Source organism: Sorex araneus, chromosome 9, assembly GCF_027595985.1.
Source record: "Sorex araneus isolate mSorAra2 chromosome 9, mSorAra2.pri, whole genome shotgun sequence".
NCBI classification, from domain to species: domain Eukaryota; kingdom Metazoa; phylum Chordata; class Mammalia; order Eulipotyphla; family Soricidae; genus Sorex; species Sorex araneus.
The window spans coordinates 32680096-32698767 of NC_073310.1; the positions used below are offsets into that span (position 1 = coordinate 32680096).

Below are 18672 nucleotides of genomic sequence, written 5' to 3' on the forward strand. Positions count from 1 at the left end.
TCGTAAGTGCAGAGCCAAGAATAAGCACTGAGCACGGCTGGATGTGTCTCCCCCTAAAAACAAAACAAAACAAAAGTGTGGGGGTCACAACCAGAAGCCCTTGGGGGTTGCACCTACTCAGGACCATGTAGTAGTGGGAACTAAACCTGGAGCCCTGTAGGCAGAGCTATCTCTCTAGACCCCTGAATGTCTTTTTTTCCAAAGAGTGACCTGCACCGAAACTCCAGTGTCCTTTTCAAGAAAACTTTTTTTTTTTCTTTTTGGGTCACACCCGGCGATGCTCAGGGGTTATTCCTGGCTTTACACTCAGGAATCACTCCTGGCGGTGCTCGTGGGACCACATGGGATGCTGGGAATTGAACCCGGGTTGGCCACGTGCAAGGCAAACACCCTACTCGCTGTGCTATCGCTCCAGCCCACAAGACAACTTTTTAGACACTGAGAGGCAGCAGATTTATGTTCCCCAATATGTACAAACACAAATGAACACACATTGATTGCATTCCCCTACAAGTCCAGAAAAAAGTCTCAAAAGGAAAGCTGCTTTGTTGGCACCCTATCTTAAGACTTCCAATCTGAAACTGAGAAAACAAATTCCTATTGTCTTAGCCACCCATCTGCAACTTTATTTTTAAAGTTTTGCTTTTCTGGTCATACCCGGTTGTGCTCAGGTGTTACTCCTGGCTCTGCACTCAGTAATTGCTCCTGGCAGTGCTCAGATGACCATGTGGGGTGCTAGGGATTGAACCCATGTCAGCTATGTGTAAGGTAAGTGCCCCACCTGGCTGCACTACCCACCCCACCCCCTCACCCCCCCCCCCCCGCCCTGCTATCTGCAACTCCTGCTATCATAAAGGCCTCTCAGGTCTCCAGAACCAATATCAGAATATTCCAATTATTCTTCTCTGTACAAACACTCTCTGTCCTCTTCTGTGTCAAAACAACATCTTTAAAGTTGATTCCTTTTCATCCTAATTCTCAGCTTAAATGTTCTTCCAGAGGTGACTATTTGGGAAGAGTTTAGGTATTCACAAATTTCAAACTTTTCTTTCTTTAAATTTTATTTATGCTATATTCATAATTTCTTTGGTGCACATATTCTCTAACCCAGTTTTATTAGTTTAAGGTTTAGATGGCAACATTTAATGTAAGGTAGCTAATTTGTTATATATCTGAGAAACTTGTACTGTTTGATGCAACTTTAATTAAAGAAAATCCTACCAGGAAAAAAAAAAATTAAAATCCCAAGAAATGTAACATATACCCATTGAATAGCTTTTTTTTCTTTTTCTTTTAAAGTCAGCCTTTGGTGTTCATGTTGCACACTTTAATCCCAACAACAGTATAAAAGCTTAATAGATGTGAGTTGGGTCCTGTTACTCCAAACATGTTTTCAAAAGACTTTTATTTTAAAACACACTGAATTGATACAAATGCCTTATAAACCACTGTGGTGGTGAGTACAGACTGACTAAATTGATCACTTCTTCTCTACATTTTCAAAATCTTATGAAGAATGAGAAGACAGGTCGCTTCCTTTACTTGGCTATCTTGTTGTGATTCATGATGAATCGTGAGTTCATGTATGACAGCGCTTATATAATCACACCTCCATAACTGATCATTAAAGTTTTGCAGTTGTTTGTTTTCCTACTGGGATCTTACCACCTAATTTACAAAAAAAGAAAAGACAGTTTATGAAATCACATATCATTTTCTCGGTCTCATACAATTGGTTAAGTCACTGACAAGAAAGAGAAACATCCAACATTGCACAGCATTTTTCAGGCACATAAACACCAAACCCATTTACAGCAGAAACAGCAGATCTTAAAGATGTTGGAGGGGCAAGATAGCAACCACCTTAAGGCGTAGAGCCAGGATTTGAATCTACTCATGTTTACTGAACAAACGACAGACACAACAGAACACTAAGATTTCAACCATACTATTTTCTTGAACATAAAACCAGCACTTTCACCTTTCTATTTCAACCATTCCTTTGCCATTCTCTTTTTTCTTCAGCAGTTTTTTTAGCATATGCCTCATCCTGGTATGACCTTAATTTCAAAAGCAAATGGTTTTTCCATGCATGTTTGACAAATGTGCTGTATTAGGATTAAGTACGATATTACTTTTAAGAATATCCATCCAACGATCTAGTGTTCACTAATATCTACGTTCTACTTTGCCTCCCTTGTAAAGTTACCCCAGATCTTTCCTAGAGAAGAATTCTTTTATATGTCTATATCAATAGATAGACAGATAGATAGATAGATAGATAGATAGATAGATAGATAGGTAGATAGATAGATAGATAGATAGATAGATATAAAATATTCCTCCCCCCAGCCCACCCCCCATTTAGGGTATAGAAAAGAATCAAGAAAGTTAATTCTTACTGTGTACTATAAACAACCCTGCCTTTGGGGGAATGGCCTATTTCTTTATAAGCTTACAAAAGATATGAGAATATTAAAGGTTGGATTATTCCCCCAATCTCTGTTTTCAGAAAATCTATGTGATACTAACCCAGACCCTTCATCTGGAAAAAAGGAAAGAAAATGAGAAAGAATAAAATTAAAGGTATTTCTCATTCATTGTCCCTCAAGATTACATGTGAAGGGTGTAGATCTCAAACCCCTATTAGTTATATAGGAATATACATGATGCTTCTCCTTGTTCACTGCACTTTCTCCTTGGATTCCTTGGGAAAATTCTAGATGATATCATTATCTGTTTATATTAAAACTCTACTATTCACCCTCCTATCTAATTCCAAACTAGATCTTATTTAAGAGAACAAAGAAAGAAAAAGGGCAGGTAGCTTCCCACAGTATGAAACGGGGTCTCCTAAGAAGATTCCTCTATTATTCATTTTGATAAAGTATTTTCTGTCTTATAGTATAGTTTCTTGCTTTACTACAAAGTTAATCATTACAACGTGAAAACCCATTATATTTTATTGAACTGTACTTACCAAGCATTGCTTCTAATTTGGACATGGCAGGTTCATTCACATTAAAAACACATTCATTATTCCTATGAGAAAAAGTAATACGTTTTCTTTATTGTATAAAGTGAGCAGACAATTTTCATTATGTAGTAGACTACTTCTCTGTTTGATTTTGGGCCACACCTAGCATTGTGCAGGGGTTATTTCTGGCTTTATGCTCAAGAGCTGACACCTGGTTTTGCTCAGGAGACCATATGTGATGCCAGGGATCTGAACCAGGGCTGTGGCCGATGCAGCTGCCTTCAAGGCAAGTATCTTCCATATTATTTCTCCAGCACAATAGTAAGACATTTTAAAAATCACCATCCTCAGGGCTGGAGTGGTAGGTAGTACAGCAGGCAGTGTTCTTGCCTTGCATATGGCTGACCCAGGTTCAATCCCTGGCATCTGGTATGGTCTCCAGCGCCCATCAGGAGTGATCCCTGAGCACAGAACAAGGAGTAAGTCCTGAGCACTGCTGGGTTGAGACCCCAAACGAAACAGAAACTAAACAGTCAGCATCCTCAAAAGCTACTTAAACCTAGTTGAAATATCTCTTTTATTAGGTTTGCTTTTTGGGTACACCCATCGATGCTCTCCATTTACTTCTGGCACGGCACTCAGGGATCACTCCTGGCAGGACTCAGGGGACCAAATTGAGTGCTGGGAATTGTATCTGACTCTGCTGTGGGCAAGACAGATGCCCTGCTCACTGTGCTACTGCTCTGGCCCCAGTTGCTCTTGGTCCTTTGTTTGTATGTTTATGTTTCATTCCTTTGTTTGTATGTTTGTTTCGGCCACACACTTTAAGCTTTATTACTCAGTTTTTTTTAACCCAATGGTATAAATATACATCTGTATGTATATTTATGTGAGTGTACACACACACACTATACTATATTCCCCCATTTAATAATCTATAAATTTCAATATTAGATCAAAGCTAAATGGTAGCCAAAAGTACTTTATCTCTTTGCTTCTTATATAACTTATGGTTTTTGGACCACACCTCAGGGCTTGCTCCTGACTCAGTGCTCAGGGATCACTCCTCACAGTGCTTGAGGACACAGGGCACTGGGGATCAAACTTGGATCAGACATGTGCCTTGCCTGCTATATTATCCCTCTGACCCCTACATAGTTTTTATCCAGGATGACATAAAATTTACATGTAAATTTATTCAACAGAAGATGGAAAGAAGAGAAAACAAATAAACACTATAAAATTTTTACTTGTTTACATGTCTACCATCTCTCTCTGGATTCTGTGCTCAACTGTCATTTGCCATTATTGTCTCTTTGGGGCCCAGAGGAGACCTGCCCAGTACTTACATCTTAGTCCTCTCCAACGCACCTAACCTCACAAAAGTTGTTAAGGCATTTTTCTGAACATCAGAAGATAAAACATCATAACACTGCGTGGTACCTAAAAGAGAGGAGCAGGATGCTTTAAGTGGGCTACTTTCTGTTCTTAACTAAATGAAATTATTCAGTTCAGAAGTATGACTAACCTTGATCGAGAAGTTGATAAACAAAATTTCTAACTTCAGTGAAGTACTGTTTCTCGGTGAAGTAGTCATCTCCCTTCAGGATGTATCTGCAAATGATCTGATTGGAAAGATCAAAGAAAAAGAAAGGGCATCAAACACAATACAACAGTAAATATTTTACACCTCCTCTCTTGAAGAAATATATTAAAGCAGAATAGCTAGAAAGGATACGTAATTTTTAGGAGATTGCTCAAGTTTGTATCACTGTTTACAACTAGGAAAAAAAGTTTATAGTATTGATATTCTTAATTTAATGGGTTTCAAATAATTACTATTAGGAAACTTTTTTCCCCTCTAAAACCACCTAAGATTATGCTGTGCTCTTTAGTATTTGATTACATATGCATATATGTATTTATTTTGCAGTGTTAGGACTGAACCTAGGTCACCTGCATATAAGGAATGCATTTAGCACAGGCCATATCCTCTGGCCCGTTTGATTTCTACCATTAAAAAAATGCTTAAATATAGAAGTAGTACTTATTAAATACCTATGAAGTTCTGGATTTTGTGGAAAGAGGCTGTCACAAATTATTTGTTTTGACCACACCTTAAATTTGCTAGGAAGCTGGTACTAGGGCCTCTAGTGCACAGCTAAATTAATTAATGTCCTCATCTCTCAAACATGCACAAGGCCCTGACTCTCCCTGTATGCTGGCACAATTTTCCCTGAGCAGACAAACCTTTCTTTAAATTTTTAAACTCCTCAGATATAAGCATAAAACACTCTTTCCTTTCTGACATTAACATCTAGCAATATAGATACAGACTTTGTGCATTATTCAAATTTTGCATTTATTAAGTATCTAATATAAATAAATACCTTGCCACATGTGATGAACAAAAGATGTAAGAAATAGCATGACAATGCTTGGATATATTGTGATTGTGGAATACTGTGCTCATGGCATCATTATGTTGTTATTTCCCTTGGGTCAGTAATGGACCAAGTGTCTTGATTCAAGGAGCAAGGTCTCACTTAGAGGTTAAATCATTCATCCTATTAATCAACCTCTCTAGTTCGATCATTCACCTGGGCAAGAAACCTGTTCTCTAGATTAGAAATAATTACAGGGTGGAAGAGTCTTAATTAAATATGGTATGGAAAGATGTGGGATAATTTGAAAATATTTACATACCTGATAACATTCCAGAAAATGTTTAAAGAGCCCTGTTAAAAATTCTACCACTTCATCCCCTTTCTTTGTAACTATGATGTCTTTTGTGGTTATTTGTATGGCCTCAATTTTACAAAGCAGACAACAGCCTTCTTCAAAGTCCTAGATGAAGGGAGATAACAGATGAGCCTTTCAATTTAGGTTAGCAGGTTCACTGCTGAGCACAGTATGTAGAGCCAGCTATTTGCCCTCAGAACAGGATAATTCTAGTTATGTCCACAACCCTTCCCCAATGGCCATTAGACAACAGTCAGAGAGATATACTTATGCTAATACTTAAGGTATTAAGTCTTAGGATTGGGGAGGTAATATAAAGATTAAGGCACTTGCCTTGCACATGACGCACTCTGCTTTGAATCTTACCACTGAGCACGGTCCTAGAGCATCACCCCTGTCCCCCCAATAAAAAACTGAATCTTAAACATAGTAAACATACAACTTATCAACCTTAGATATTAGGACTTGGGTATAGATTTTTCTCTCCCTTTGCATAACCATACTCCTTAAATTTAAATAAAAGGTACATGTAAGTCCTGAAAATACTCAAAATAATACTTAAGCTAAAAATCCACTACTCTCCTCTAGTGAGTAAAATCTTTTAAGCATGGTAGACAGAGATCGACCCTGCTTTCTATCCTGTCTATCCTCCTTCCCCAGAAAACCAGCAGCCTAGTCCTGAGAGCCTACTCTTTCATGTCTGGTGTTTAAACCACCAGACAAGACCAATACTCTCTAATTTACAAACACAAGACGCAATTTTCTTCAACAAGTTTCTAGCAGGAAAGTGTGTTGGCTTTTTTTTTTTATTAAAAAAAAACAGAGTTGGTTCATTTATAGTGGTTGCCCTAATGTTTTAAAAAATGACTCACTCTATTATTCTTCAATTACTGATTAAAATAAGAATTTAAGTAGTTTGCTGGCTATAAATGTTCAAGATTCTATTTAATTCTGTTATGCATAGAACTAAAGAAAGGAGAAACAGATCTGTAATCCACACCAAACATTTTCAGAACTCACTTGCTTTTTGGTGATAAGGATTTACTTTTATAAAGGGATATTCTTGATAACCTTTCAGTATCAATATTGCAAACCACAATGCCCAAAAGGACAGAGAGTGAGAGAGGGAGAGAGAGAAGGAAGAAAAGCGCCTGCCATAGAGGCAGGCAGGGGGTTGGGGGTTGGGAGTGATGGTAGAGAACCTGGGGACACTGGTGCTGGGAAATGTACACTAGCAAAGGGATGGGTGGTAGAATACTGTACGACTGAAATCTAATCACGAACAGCTTCGTAAGGGCCTATCACAGTGATTCAACTAAAAAGTTTTATTATTGACAGTTGAGACATAATTATTACCATAATAGATCCAAGTATAGAATAAAGTTTAATGTAATATAATTTTGATTTCAAAGTTGAAAGTTTATAATGTAAATGAGAAAATGAGAATAGGCAAGGACTGAATGATAGCACAGCGGGTAGGGTGTTTGCCTTGCATGCAGCTGACCCAGGTTCAATTCCTCCATCCCTCTCGGAGAGCCCAGCAAGCTACCGAGAGTATTCCGTCCGCACTGGCAAACTACCCATGGCGTATTCGATATGCCAAAAACAGTAACAAGAAGTCTCACAATGGAGACATTACTGGTGCCTGCTCAAGTAAATTCACGAGATTTACTCATGAATTTACTCAAAAACAGGATGACAGTGCTACAGTGCTATTAAATGGTTTTAATTTTCTTATTTCCATAGGTAAAAATTATACAGTAATCACACACACAAAAAAAATTACCTTTAATCCGTTTCCTTGAAGGAAGATGAACTCATCTGAAAAAACATTACGTAGGAAGCAAAAGCAGTTGTACACATCCTCTGGAAAGAAATTCATAAATACAATTACAACAGTGTCTTTTAATCTTTCAGGCAGAAATGCATTCCAAAATGCAGTGTTTCAAAGGCATATTATTCACATATCAGAGACATAAATTAAAGCCCCTTGGGTTGAGGAGATGGCTCAAAAGGTTGGATTATGCCTTATATTTACAAAGTCCCCAGGTTCAATCTCTGCTACCACAAGATCCTGGTAGACACCAGCACTGCTGGGGAGGCTCCTACAACACCCCTCATGCAAAACACTTCCCTATAGCACAGTCTAGCATGGGGGGAGGGAGGTGTGTGTGTGTGTGTGTGTGTGTGTTCGCCCCATGACTGGCAGTTCTCAGGAGCTACTTCCAGACTTGTGTTCATGCACTGCCCAAAACAGAATCCAAGGTTTCATGTGTGCAATATAAATGAAATCCTTGCCCCTAATGTAGCAGTTTTTTTCCTCGCTTTGTTTTATTTTTGAGCCACACACAGTGGTCCTCAGGAGTTACTCCAGGCTCTACACTCAGGAATTACTCCTGGGGGGGGCATGGGGGACAATATGGGATGCCAGGTTTGCTGAAAGGCAAGATAAATGCCCTCCCAACTGAACTATCTCTCCAGCCCCTACGTAGAGCAAAGTTGAACTAAATTAATAGTCCTCTAATCAATGCGCCTGATGAGGTGGGGCAGAGAGATAATACAGCTGGTAATACTGCATGCAGCTAACTAGTTTTGACCCCTGAACAGTCCTTTGAGTCTGTCTAGTAGTGATCCTTTAGTGCAGAGCCAGGAATAAGCCCTCAGTGCTGCTGCAGCACGTGGAGCATGATTCCTCCCCCAGCACCAAAGCAGTCTAATTGTGGGAGTCATACACCTAACAAAAGCCAACTCCTAACCCCACATTCTCCTAGGCAGAACAGTGGAGGGCTTAGAAAACAAATGGGCAGCAAAAATGCACACAGGAAGGAATAGAATCCATTAAAGAAAAGCAAAACTGCATCCGGAAAGATTAAACTAAAACAATCTTCTGGACGTAGAGGACAACACAGGCTAAAATAAAATTGGAAACTGTTAAGACTCTATACTTTAAAGGGTGTCTGCTGACTGGCCATGTGAAATATCCCAGTCTCTGTTCTTAATGTACCCACTAAATTTTGATGTGCTTACTATTCTTAATGTGTCTGTCAACTTAAACAGTAACTCACGTTTTGGGGATCAGGGTCGGGAGTGATGCTGTACTGAATAAATCCATATGGGTACCCAAGTACCCTAATGCTTAGGGAGTCTGTGTGTGTTTGTCTCATTCTGCAAGAGATCCTTGCTAGACAAAGGTTCAATGTGTCAATCCAACTGGGTTCAGATATTGATAAATGAGCAAGATTCCACAATCCTTAAAAATCAGGTATTTCATTTTCCCCAACCCACAGTACAGAAGGTCAGGAATGGATTTTTTTTTTTTTTTTTTTTTTTTTTTTTTTTTTTTTGCTTTTTGGGTCACACCTGGCAATGCACAGGGGTTACTCCTGGCTCTGCACTCAGGAATTACTCCTGGCAGTGCTAGGGGACCATATGGGATGCTGAGAATCAAACCCGGGTTGGCCGAGTGCAAGGCAAACGCCCTACCCGCTGTGCTATCACTCCAGCCCCAGGAATGGATATTTTTAATTCCTGTCTAGACTCATATACAAAATGGTGACTCAATTTCAGGGTGTTGGCAACACCCTCGAAGATCATGTCTGTGCCCCTTAGTTGCAGAAGAATTCCAATACAGAAAGAACACAGATAAAGATTTAAGTTTTTTCTGTCCTAAACCAGTTTCTTTCAAACTTTTTTTGTCCATGGCATCCTCTGACCTATATCCTTCTGAAAATTCCCTGTCCTATCAGCTAACGCCCCCAGTTTTAACTTGCTGTGGTCCCCCATATATGCAATTTTCACTATGGCTCTGGAGAAGAAATACTGTCCAAAACAAAATAATCCGAGAGCCATGGATCCTGGTTTCCTCATTCACTAAATGAGAACATGAACACAGGACCTGAGGTTCCTTCTAAGTGTGCGGGTGAGTTCAGTACCTCTCAACTTGGTTTTTCCCTCAGATTTACCTACAGAGTTTTGGAAAAAGAAGATAAAAATTCCATGTCTGGATAGTACTACAGGTCAACCAAATCAGAAACTGGGGGATAGGGTTCATTCTCCAGCTTTTCACTCTGGAGTCTGGATAGAAAAGATATTTTTCAGGCCTTTATTTATTTTTGCACTCCTCACTGCACCTCAAATGCTACTGTGCGTCAATTAAGAACTGGGATACTGCTAGACTACTTCTTTCAGGTAAGAGACCTGCTGTAGTAGAAAAGAGCATCCGTGACTTGGGATGTAGCTCAATGGCAAAGCACCTGTTTCACATGCCTGAAACCTAAGTTCAAGCCTCATTACTGCTAATAAGACAAAAAAGCAAAGGTTAAGCACTTGCTTTGCATACCATCAATCCAGCTTTCAATTCCTATTTCCACATACCATCTCCTGAGCACTTCCAGAGGTGACTCATGAGCCCAGACCCATGAACAGCCCCTGAGGATCACGGGATATGCCCCAGAAACCCAAACTCAAACAAACAAACAACAAAAAAAAGTGCATCAGACCAGGAAATGGAGAATTGTGCTTTCTAGCACAGAAGGAAATTCTAGATCCTTCCATAGTGCAACTTTTAAGCAAAATTGTTCTTATTTACAAAAGGAGTTGATTTCTTAAATCCCTTTCAATTGCCAAAACAAATCCTCATCTACTTAGAGGGAAAACAACCAACTTTTTTAGCACGCAGGCCCCATTTCTTGTTAGGGTCTGGACTAATAAGGGTGGGTTGTAGAAAGCTCCAAATGTTGTGCACTACATGGAATTACATGGCCACGTTTCTTCCAAAATTCAAGACATTTCCCAAAGTTACCTTTCCTGCACCCAGATATCATCTGCAATGCCATAGCTATGAAGGAAGGACGAACAAAAATGTTGAGCAACTGGTTCCTATAGGCTGAAAATGTGAGAAGAGTAATGTGCCGGAACATAAGTCCATGGACCATTTCTGAGTCGTCAGAGTCCACTTTCAGAATCACTTGGTCGTTAGCAAGGTTGACAACATTGGAATGCAGTGCAATGCTGGACTGGATAATTTCTTCCGCAGATTCATTATCTACACATAAAAATAATAGTTTTAGGCAAATGACAGAGAAATGGGATGAGTCATTATTGGGAGTTTTGAGTCTTTTCTGAATCAATTGTGTTCATTCTGAGTTATTTACTTTGAGTATCAGGTATTTGTTTTAAGTTCTTCTAAACAGTATCATGATAGCACCCACGAAGGTTATTTTTTAAGGTACTATTTCCATATATTAAATCTAAAGACATGTAACATACTTTCTTATCTGCCATAAATCTATCAGCCATTCTGAAATGTGTATCAATTTCCACTTTGGAAATCAATATATAATGTAATTTTTTAAAAGGTAAGTATAACAGGAGTACTAGAAGATTATTTTCAAGGCCGGAGAGAGAGAACAGGGATTTTTCTTCTTGCATTCCACTGACCCTGAATAGCACTGCCACGAGCACTTCCAGGGGTGAGCCCTGGGCAGAGAGCCAAAGCCCTTCAAGACTACTCTATGTGGTCCCAAACCCTCAAAATAAATAAATAAAAACAAACAAAGATAAATTACATTCCGCTCTGCTAGTTGTCAAAGAGATGGGACTTTTTTCATCCAGATATTCCAAATCTTGTAGGGGAGATGACAGGCAAACAACCATTATCAAATAATCAACAGTGTCTTTCAGTAAGGAAAAAGGTTGGGTTTTCATCTCTGAGCACTACGCTACTCCCATGAAGTTTCTATACTGCGACGTTAACATAAAACAAGTATTCTCATTAAACACACGCCGCATACATACCCGGCCAAATGAGAAGCCCCCCGAAGGCCTGGGTTATGGCTTTCAGCCAGAGAGTCTTCTCTACGAGAGCATCAATTTCCATAGATGGCTGGTTCTGAAGCAGAACAGCAACTGCCAGGACCCATGGGCTCAGAGCCAGATTCTGAATTTGCGTAAGCTGTATTTTACAGGCAACTTCAGTGACAAAGGCGTGCATGTCGTCTGATTGTTTCTGAGGAATATATCTGAAAAGAAGAATACAGAAGAACAAATTACAGCCCTACTACCTAGAAGAATGTGAACAAAGCAGAGACAACAGAGATGACAGGGGATGGGTGATGAAAGATTCTCTAGAAGGCTTCCCATGTATTCTGCAAACTGAATTCTCTAAAGTCACATTCTAAGATTATACCTTAAGGGGCCAGAGAGATAGTACAATGGGTAAAGTACTTGCTTATCCTCTCCACCCTCCATAAAAAGACATACTCTAGAGACAAATAGATTGAAGAATAACAAATTAAAAGGTTGGGCTGGGGTGACAGTATGGAGTCTGGGGTGTGTGCCTTGTGTGAGGCCTACCCATTTTGATCCTCAACACCCCATATGGACCCCCGATATCTGCCAGTAGTGTTTCCTGAGCACAGAGCCAGGAGGTAGCCCTGAGCGTTGCCATGTGTGTCCCCCTCACAAAAAAATAAAAACAAACCAGTATCCAATTTTAGATTCATAAAGACAAAGCCTATGTCATAAAAAGCATAGTCCAGTAAAATTTATTGCCACCAAAGGCATCACTTTATCAGTGTATCACTGTCATCCCGTTGCTCATCGATTTGCTCGAGAGGGCACCAGTAACGTCTTCGTTGTGAGACTTGTTGTTACTGTTTTTGGCATATCAAATACGCCACAGGTAGTTTGTCAGGCTCTGCCGTGTGGGCGAGATACTCTCAGTAACTTGCAGGGCTCTCCGAGAGGGGCAGAAGAATTGAACCTGAATCAGCTGCATGCAAGGCAAATGCCCTACCCGCTGTGCTATTGCTCCAGCATGTCACATAAAAAAGGCACATGACATCTGTAGCAGTTCACCAACCATTTTCTTTCCTCTCTTTTCTTTCTCCTTCCCTCCGCTCCTCCATCTCTCCCTCCCTCCCTCCTCCTTTCCCTTCTTCTTTGCTACATCCAGCACTGTTCCGTGGCTACTTCCTGCTCTGCACTGAAGAATTACTTCTGATGGTGCTCAGGGGACCATATGAAATGCTAGGAATTGGACCTGGGCTGGCTGCCTGGAAGGAAAATGCCCTACCCACTGTAGTATTACTCTGGCCCCCTCACCGACCATTTTCATAGCTAACAAATCTGTTAATGAGGCACACCAGCTCCTATATATGAAATGCTGCACTAATGAGAAATGGTTTCTCTTTCCTTTAAACACAAATATGTACCTGCTCTTGTTTTCTGAAAGAACAGAATACATCCCCTTGAATCCTTATCAATTAAACTATAAACTTCTTGAGAACAGAACTCACTACCATTAGTAGTATACAACCCTTTGTAAGATAAAAATTAAAACAGTACATATTGTATCTGGCTTACTAATAGCGTTCAATAATATATACACACACATATATATGTTTACACACACAACTTGTTCATAATGCCATACTTCTTCCCATTTGTAAGTTAGCAAGATGCTGGTTATCCTATGAAGAATGAGCAATGCCTGATTTCATGTATTTTACAAATACACCCTGAAGCTAATTTTATTTTTTGCAAATGTATTATTTTTCTCTAAACCTTTCTCTTCAATAATGTGTGTCTTAAAAAAACCCAGTTTCAATTATAGAATGAAGAATCACAATTCACTCACATTTTCACGTTTTTATGTCAGTTATGAAAACATAGGCCCTGTACCTTGGAACCAGGTTATACGGGCAGTGAGTCATCCTCCCAGCTGCCAGAGATCGAAGTGACACAGGATCTCCAAAGTATACATGAACACTTCCAAAATTTTCAGAGAGAATCTTCCTGGCTCTCAACAATCCCTAAAGTATCACATCAGGGAACATAAAACAAAGAGGAATAAATTCAAAAATTACTTAATGAGTAAACTAGTAGAACTGTAGCACTGTCCTCCCGTTGTTCATCGATTTGCTCGAGTGAGCACCAGTAACGTCTCCATTGTGAGACTTGTTGTTACTGTTTTTGGCATATCAAATACGCCACAGGGAGCTTGCTAGGCTCTGCCATGCGGGCGGGATACTCTCAGTAGCTTGCAGGACTCTGAGAGGGACAGAGGATTCGAACCCAGGTGGGCTGCGTGCAAGGCAAATGCCCTACCCGCTATGCTATCGCTCCAGTATAATCTATGAAAGACTAAAATTATAATAAAATTAAGAAATTGATTGTGTTTCAAAAAAAGTATAAACTGAATTTCCATTCAAAGTACACATTAATGTAGGACTCTTTTTCAGTATTTAAAGTATATCCTGGTGAGTCTAGTCTTTAACTGGTTAACAGTATCTTTCTTTTTAATCAACACAATGATTTACAGTTAATATATTCACAAAAAGCCTTAACATTTCATATAAATAATTATGTTGATTCTTCAATCTTATTTTCTTTCAATTAGTAAATTACTACCTTTGATATCATGTAATGTCTGCTGATGTTTGCTGATATTTCTGAAATTCATTTTTCTCAATAATCCTATTAAACTCTTTAAAAATTATTCTTTTTAAGTTATTTCCACAATGTGAAAAAAAAAACAATGATCTCATAAACACCAAAATCCAATTTCAGGCTTATTAGTTACTGGAATAACATATCTTATATACACTGTGACTTCAATTATGGTTTCCTCTATTTCCTTCCTCCTAAGTCTAAAGTGTAATGTCTCAGAATAAAGGATATACATACTCTAAAACAGAGGTTCTCAAACTTTCCTTCTTATTTGAATCACCTGGAGAGCTTTTAAATTACTCATGTCTAAGACTCCTTATAACACGGGGCCTGCCATACCACAACGATGACAATTACAGCAGAATTATCACGAGAGTGGGGCCAAGATTTCAGGATATTTGGGTCTATCCAGTTGAGTACAACCTGAGAACCACCACTCCCAACTGTCGTTCTAACTATTCTGGAAAGAGAGCTGACAAGTATTGAATTATACTTGCAAACTTTCCTTCTGTCATCCTGCAAGGGAGCATTGCTTTTTTTTCCTTTTAGGGGGGAAGGGGATTGGGCCACACCTGGCAGTGCTCACGGCTTACTTCTGGCTCTGCACTCCTAGCGGGCTTGGGGGACCATGTGGGGAGCTGGCGATTGAACTCAGGTAGCGCATGTGCTTGGCTAATGGCCACCGGCTATACTACTGCTCTGACCATGGGAACATTCCTTCTTTTTTTTTTTTTTTTTTTTTGCTTTTTGGGTCACACCCAGCAGTGCACAGGGGTTACTCCTGGCTCTGCACTCAGGAATTACTCCTGGCAGTGTTGGGGGACCATACGGGATGCTGGGAATCGAACCTGGGTCGGCCGCGTGCAAGGCAAACTCCCTACCCACTGTGCTATCGCTCCAGCCCCCAACATTCCTTCTTTAAATACATCTATGAAAAAGAATTTTCTCAATTTTTTACTTCAGCATGTTAATATAGTTATCACAGTTAACACCCAAAAAATGAAGCAACTAGAGGGATTTTTAGTATGCCAACACAGAAACAATATGTGAATATGCAACAAAAAGCTATTTCCAGTTGAAATATTTAACAGTTTAATTTTAGAGATCACTGTCACTGTCACTATTTTCCCTAAATTCCAATAAAAACAACACTGGCTATCTTTTACGTACAGTTGTAGATTCTTTTGGCTTAGGAACCCCTAGAAGCTCATTTACGTAAAGATTTTCTTCCAATATCTTGTCATAACTGATGCTAATTGGAACAAGGTAGGTATCAAAAACTTCTCTTTTGAAAAATGGTTCCATCACAATATTCAGAAGACCTATAAACAGAAGTTATTTTTAAAATACATAATGAAGAGTAAAGCAAACATATACATAAATAGGAGTACCTGAGAAGTGTACATCACATAGGAAGCCTATAACAACTAAACTTACAGTTATAGTTACATTTACAAAGAAAAGAATATCCCCCTCTCCCCCCACCACCCCTGGCCAAAAAAAAGTGTCAAGTTTCAATTAGAAGCTATGATGACATCACACCGGAGCCTCTAGATTTTCTAATTTTCTTTCAACCAGGAAGGAACCTACCAAATTTAGGAGTTAGTGTCTTGGAAGTGCGGCTTCTTGTCCCTTCGAGGAAAAATTCAACAGGAGCATAACCATTCTTTAACGAGAAAACAGACAACAAAACAAAACCCATTGTCTACTCTCAAAGTGACAAATGATTTTTTTGATTCCTCTTCCCAACTCCCTCCCAACCCTCTGAACAAACACTGCTGGACTGAAACTTAAATAAGAGATTCACACAGTGTAAATGGGTTGCTGAGGTTTTACACTGGGTGGGCAGGGAGGGGGAGGGAGGAAACAGTCCACTCAGAAGAATATAAATAAGGTCTCATACAGTATTTACTAAACAAAAAGAAGAAGAAAATAAAAAAAAAAACAGAGGCCAGAGTACTTGGTAATTATTTGCTTTTACCCGTAATATAGTTTTTACGTATTCAGAGAACACAGCCCAGTAGAGTCTGTTGCCGCCAAAAGTGCGCCGCATGAAAAAGGCACCTGACATCCGTAGCAGCTCCCCAACCATTTTCATTCCTAGAAAGTCTGAAAAACAGAAGAGTTAATCATTTGCTTGCATATCCTAAAACTTTTTATAAAAATCCAAACTGAAAAAGTTCATGTATGTAAGATACCTCTACAATATTAAACCATTATTTTCTTGGATTAAAGTCCACAAGAATTGCCTACTAGAATTTTAGAAAGAAGAAATTCTATGCTGATGGAGAGGTTACCTCTGCCTTCTCATGCACTTCATGTTCACAACCGGAGCAGTTACAGTTGGGAAATAACAGGCAATATGACAACCTTCATGATATCAGCAAGACTGTGAAGATAGCTCAGAGTGCTAAACAGCCTTGCATGTTTAATCACTGTCACTGTCATCCCGTTGCTCATCAATTTGTTCAAGCGGGCACCAGTAACATCTCATCTGAGTTCAATCACTAGTAATACATAGACACCACTGGAGTGACCTTGGTGGGCTTGGTGAGCATTGCTGGGCCTGCAAAACCTGTTTGCTGTGTGGTACCAAGGCTCTGCTGCAGGCGACTATTCCAAAAGGAAAAATCATCATGCTTATTTCTTCACTCAACATTAATTGCTGACACTGATGACACACCAACACATTTCATATCCATTTTGAAGACTAGTATTTAAAAATATCCAAATGTTGTTGGGCTGAAGCAATAGCACAGTGGGTAGGGCATTTGCTTTGCACAAGGCAGACCCAGGTTCGATTCCTCTGCCCCTCTCGGAGGGCCTGTCAAGCTACCAAGCTTGGCAAGCAACCAGTGTCATATTCGATTGTCGTATGCCAACAACAGTAACAACAAGTCTCACAATGGAGACGTTACTGGTGCCCGCTCAAGCAAATCGATGAGAAAAGGTATGACAGTGACAGTGACAGTGATCCAAATGTTGGTGAAGATGTGAAGAAACTGGAACCTTGTGGACTGTTGGTGGGAATATAAAATGATGTAAGCACTATGGGAAAAATACAGTGCCCCCCTCAAAAAAAAGCATCATGAACCCAGTAATTTTATTTCTGGACACGTATCTAGAAAAAGTAAAAAACAGAAACATGAACATATTTGACACCCACGTGATATTGGCACTATTCACAATAGCCAAAAATTAGAAGCAATCCAAATATGCATTGACAGATTAAGAGATAAACAAAATACACATAGTACAGGGGTTAAGGCATTTGCCTAGCATACCTACCCCGGTATGATTCCCAGGAACTTGGGTAGCCCGTTGAACACTCTAGGACTGCTGCCTGAGCATACAGCTAGTAGTAGCCCCTGAGTACCACTAGGAATAGCCACGAAACCCAATCCACCAAAACAAGTATGGTACATTTACCATGTCATTAATGTTTTGATTAATGACAGACCACATAACCAACATTCAACCTAATAGGCTAAACCATTTAAGTTTATAAAATTATACCTTATCATTATCATACAATGACAAAATTGCCTAATAATACATTTCACAAATGTATCCCTGTCATTAAGCAATATGTGACTGTCTGCATATATACAAGAGAATATAATTCAGTCCTATTCAAATATAAGGAAAAAATTCAGACATCTGCAACAATATAAATATGGAGGCATTATGTTAAATTAAATAATTTAGTAAAGAAGTAAGAAGTAGAACTGGCAGAACTGGCATGATAGTACAGCAAGTAGGGTCCTTATCTTGCACATAGCAGATGTGGTTTCAATCCTTGGCACCACATATCCTCCCTTGAGCATCACCAGATGTGGTCCCTGGGCACAGAACCAGGAGTAAGCAAAATTGGGTGCAGCCCAAAAACCAAAAAAAAAAAAAAAAAAAAGATGAAGAAGAAAGGAAAAGAAAAAAGATAAATATTGTATGATTTTTCTTAGATAAGTATCTAGAGAGATCAAATTTATAAATATAGAATGCATAATGGTGGTGGCCAGGGATAAAGGGGAGAGTAAAAAAAGTGATGAGCACTAGATGGGATATAATCTTATGGCAGCTTTGCAAACTAAAAAGACTCTCTGGATGAAATGTAGTGGTGGTTCTAAAGCAATGGAATATACTTAATGTTACTAAATTATACCCACAAAAATAGTTATGATAGTAAATTTTATGGACTGGAGCTATGGTACAGCGGGTAGGGCATTTGCCTTGCACATGGCCAACCCGGGTTCAATTCCTCCGTCCCTTTTAGAGAGCTCGGCAAGCTACTGAGAGTATCCCACCGGCATGGCAGAGCCTGGCAAGCTACCCATGGCGTATTTGGTATGTCCAAAAACAGTAACAACAAGTCTCACAATGGAGATATTACTGGTGCCTGCTCGGGCAAATAGGTGAACAGCAGGATGCTCGAGCAAATTGATGAACAACGGCACGTCAGTGCTAAAGTGCAGTGCTACAGTAAATTTTATATTTTATCACAG

The 18672-nt window shown here is 39.4% G+C and overlaps 1 protein-coding gene across 1 annotated transcript in view; it reads right to left on the reverse strand.

The window, feature by feature from the left end:
* Nucleotides 1–1386: 1386 nt before the first annotated feature.
* Nucleotides 1387–18672, reverse strand: part of GNPAT (glyceronephosphate O-acyltransferase) — a 39653-nt gene continuing 22367 nt past the window's right edge. Inside the window, exons 5-16 of the mRNA XM_055147093.1 lie at nucleotides 16152–16279; nucleotides 15761–15836; nucleotides 15341–15492; nucleotides 13403–13533; nucleotides 11516–11739; nucleotides 10521–10763; nucleotides 7506–7585; nucleotides 5684–5824; nucleotides 4506–4602; nucleotides 4327–4420; nucleotides 2981–3042; nucleotides 1387–1668 (exon numbers count right to left, since the gene is read on the reverse strand). Coding sequence (XP_055003068.1) covers nucleotides 1625–1668; nucleotides 2981–3042; nucleotides 4327–4420; nucleotides 4506–4602; nucleotides 5684–5824; nucleotides 7506–7585; nucleotides 10521–10763; nucleotides 11516–11739; nucleotides 13403–13533; nucleotides 15341–15492; nucleotides 15761–15836; nucleotides 16152–16279 — 1472 coding nt within the window. The 3' untranslated portion in view covers nucleotides 1387–1624. The remainder of the gene's footprint in view (nucleotides 1669–2980; nucleotides 3043–4326; nucleotides 4421–4505; nucleotides 4603–5683; nucleotides 5825–7505; nucleotides 7586–10520; nucleotides 10764–11515; nucleotides 11740–13402; nucleotides 13534–15340; nucleotides 15493–15760; nucleotides 15837–16151; nucleotides 16280–18672) is intronic.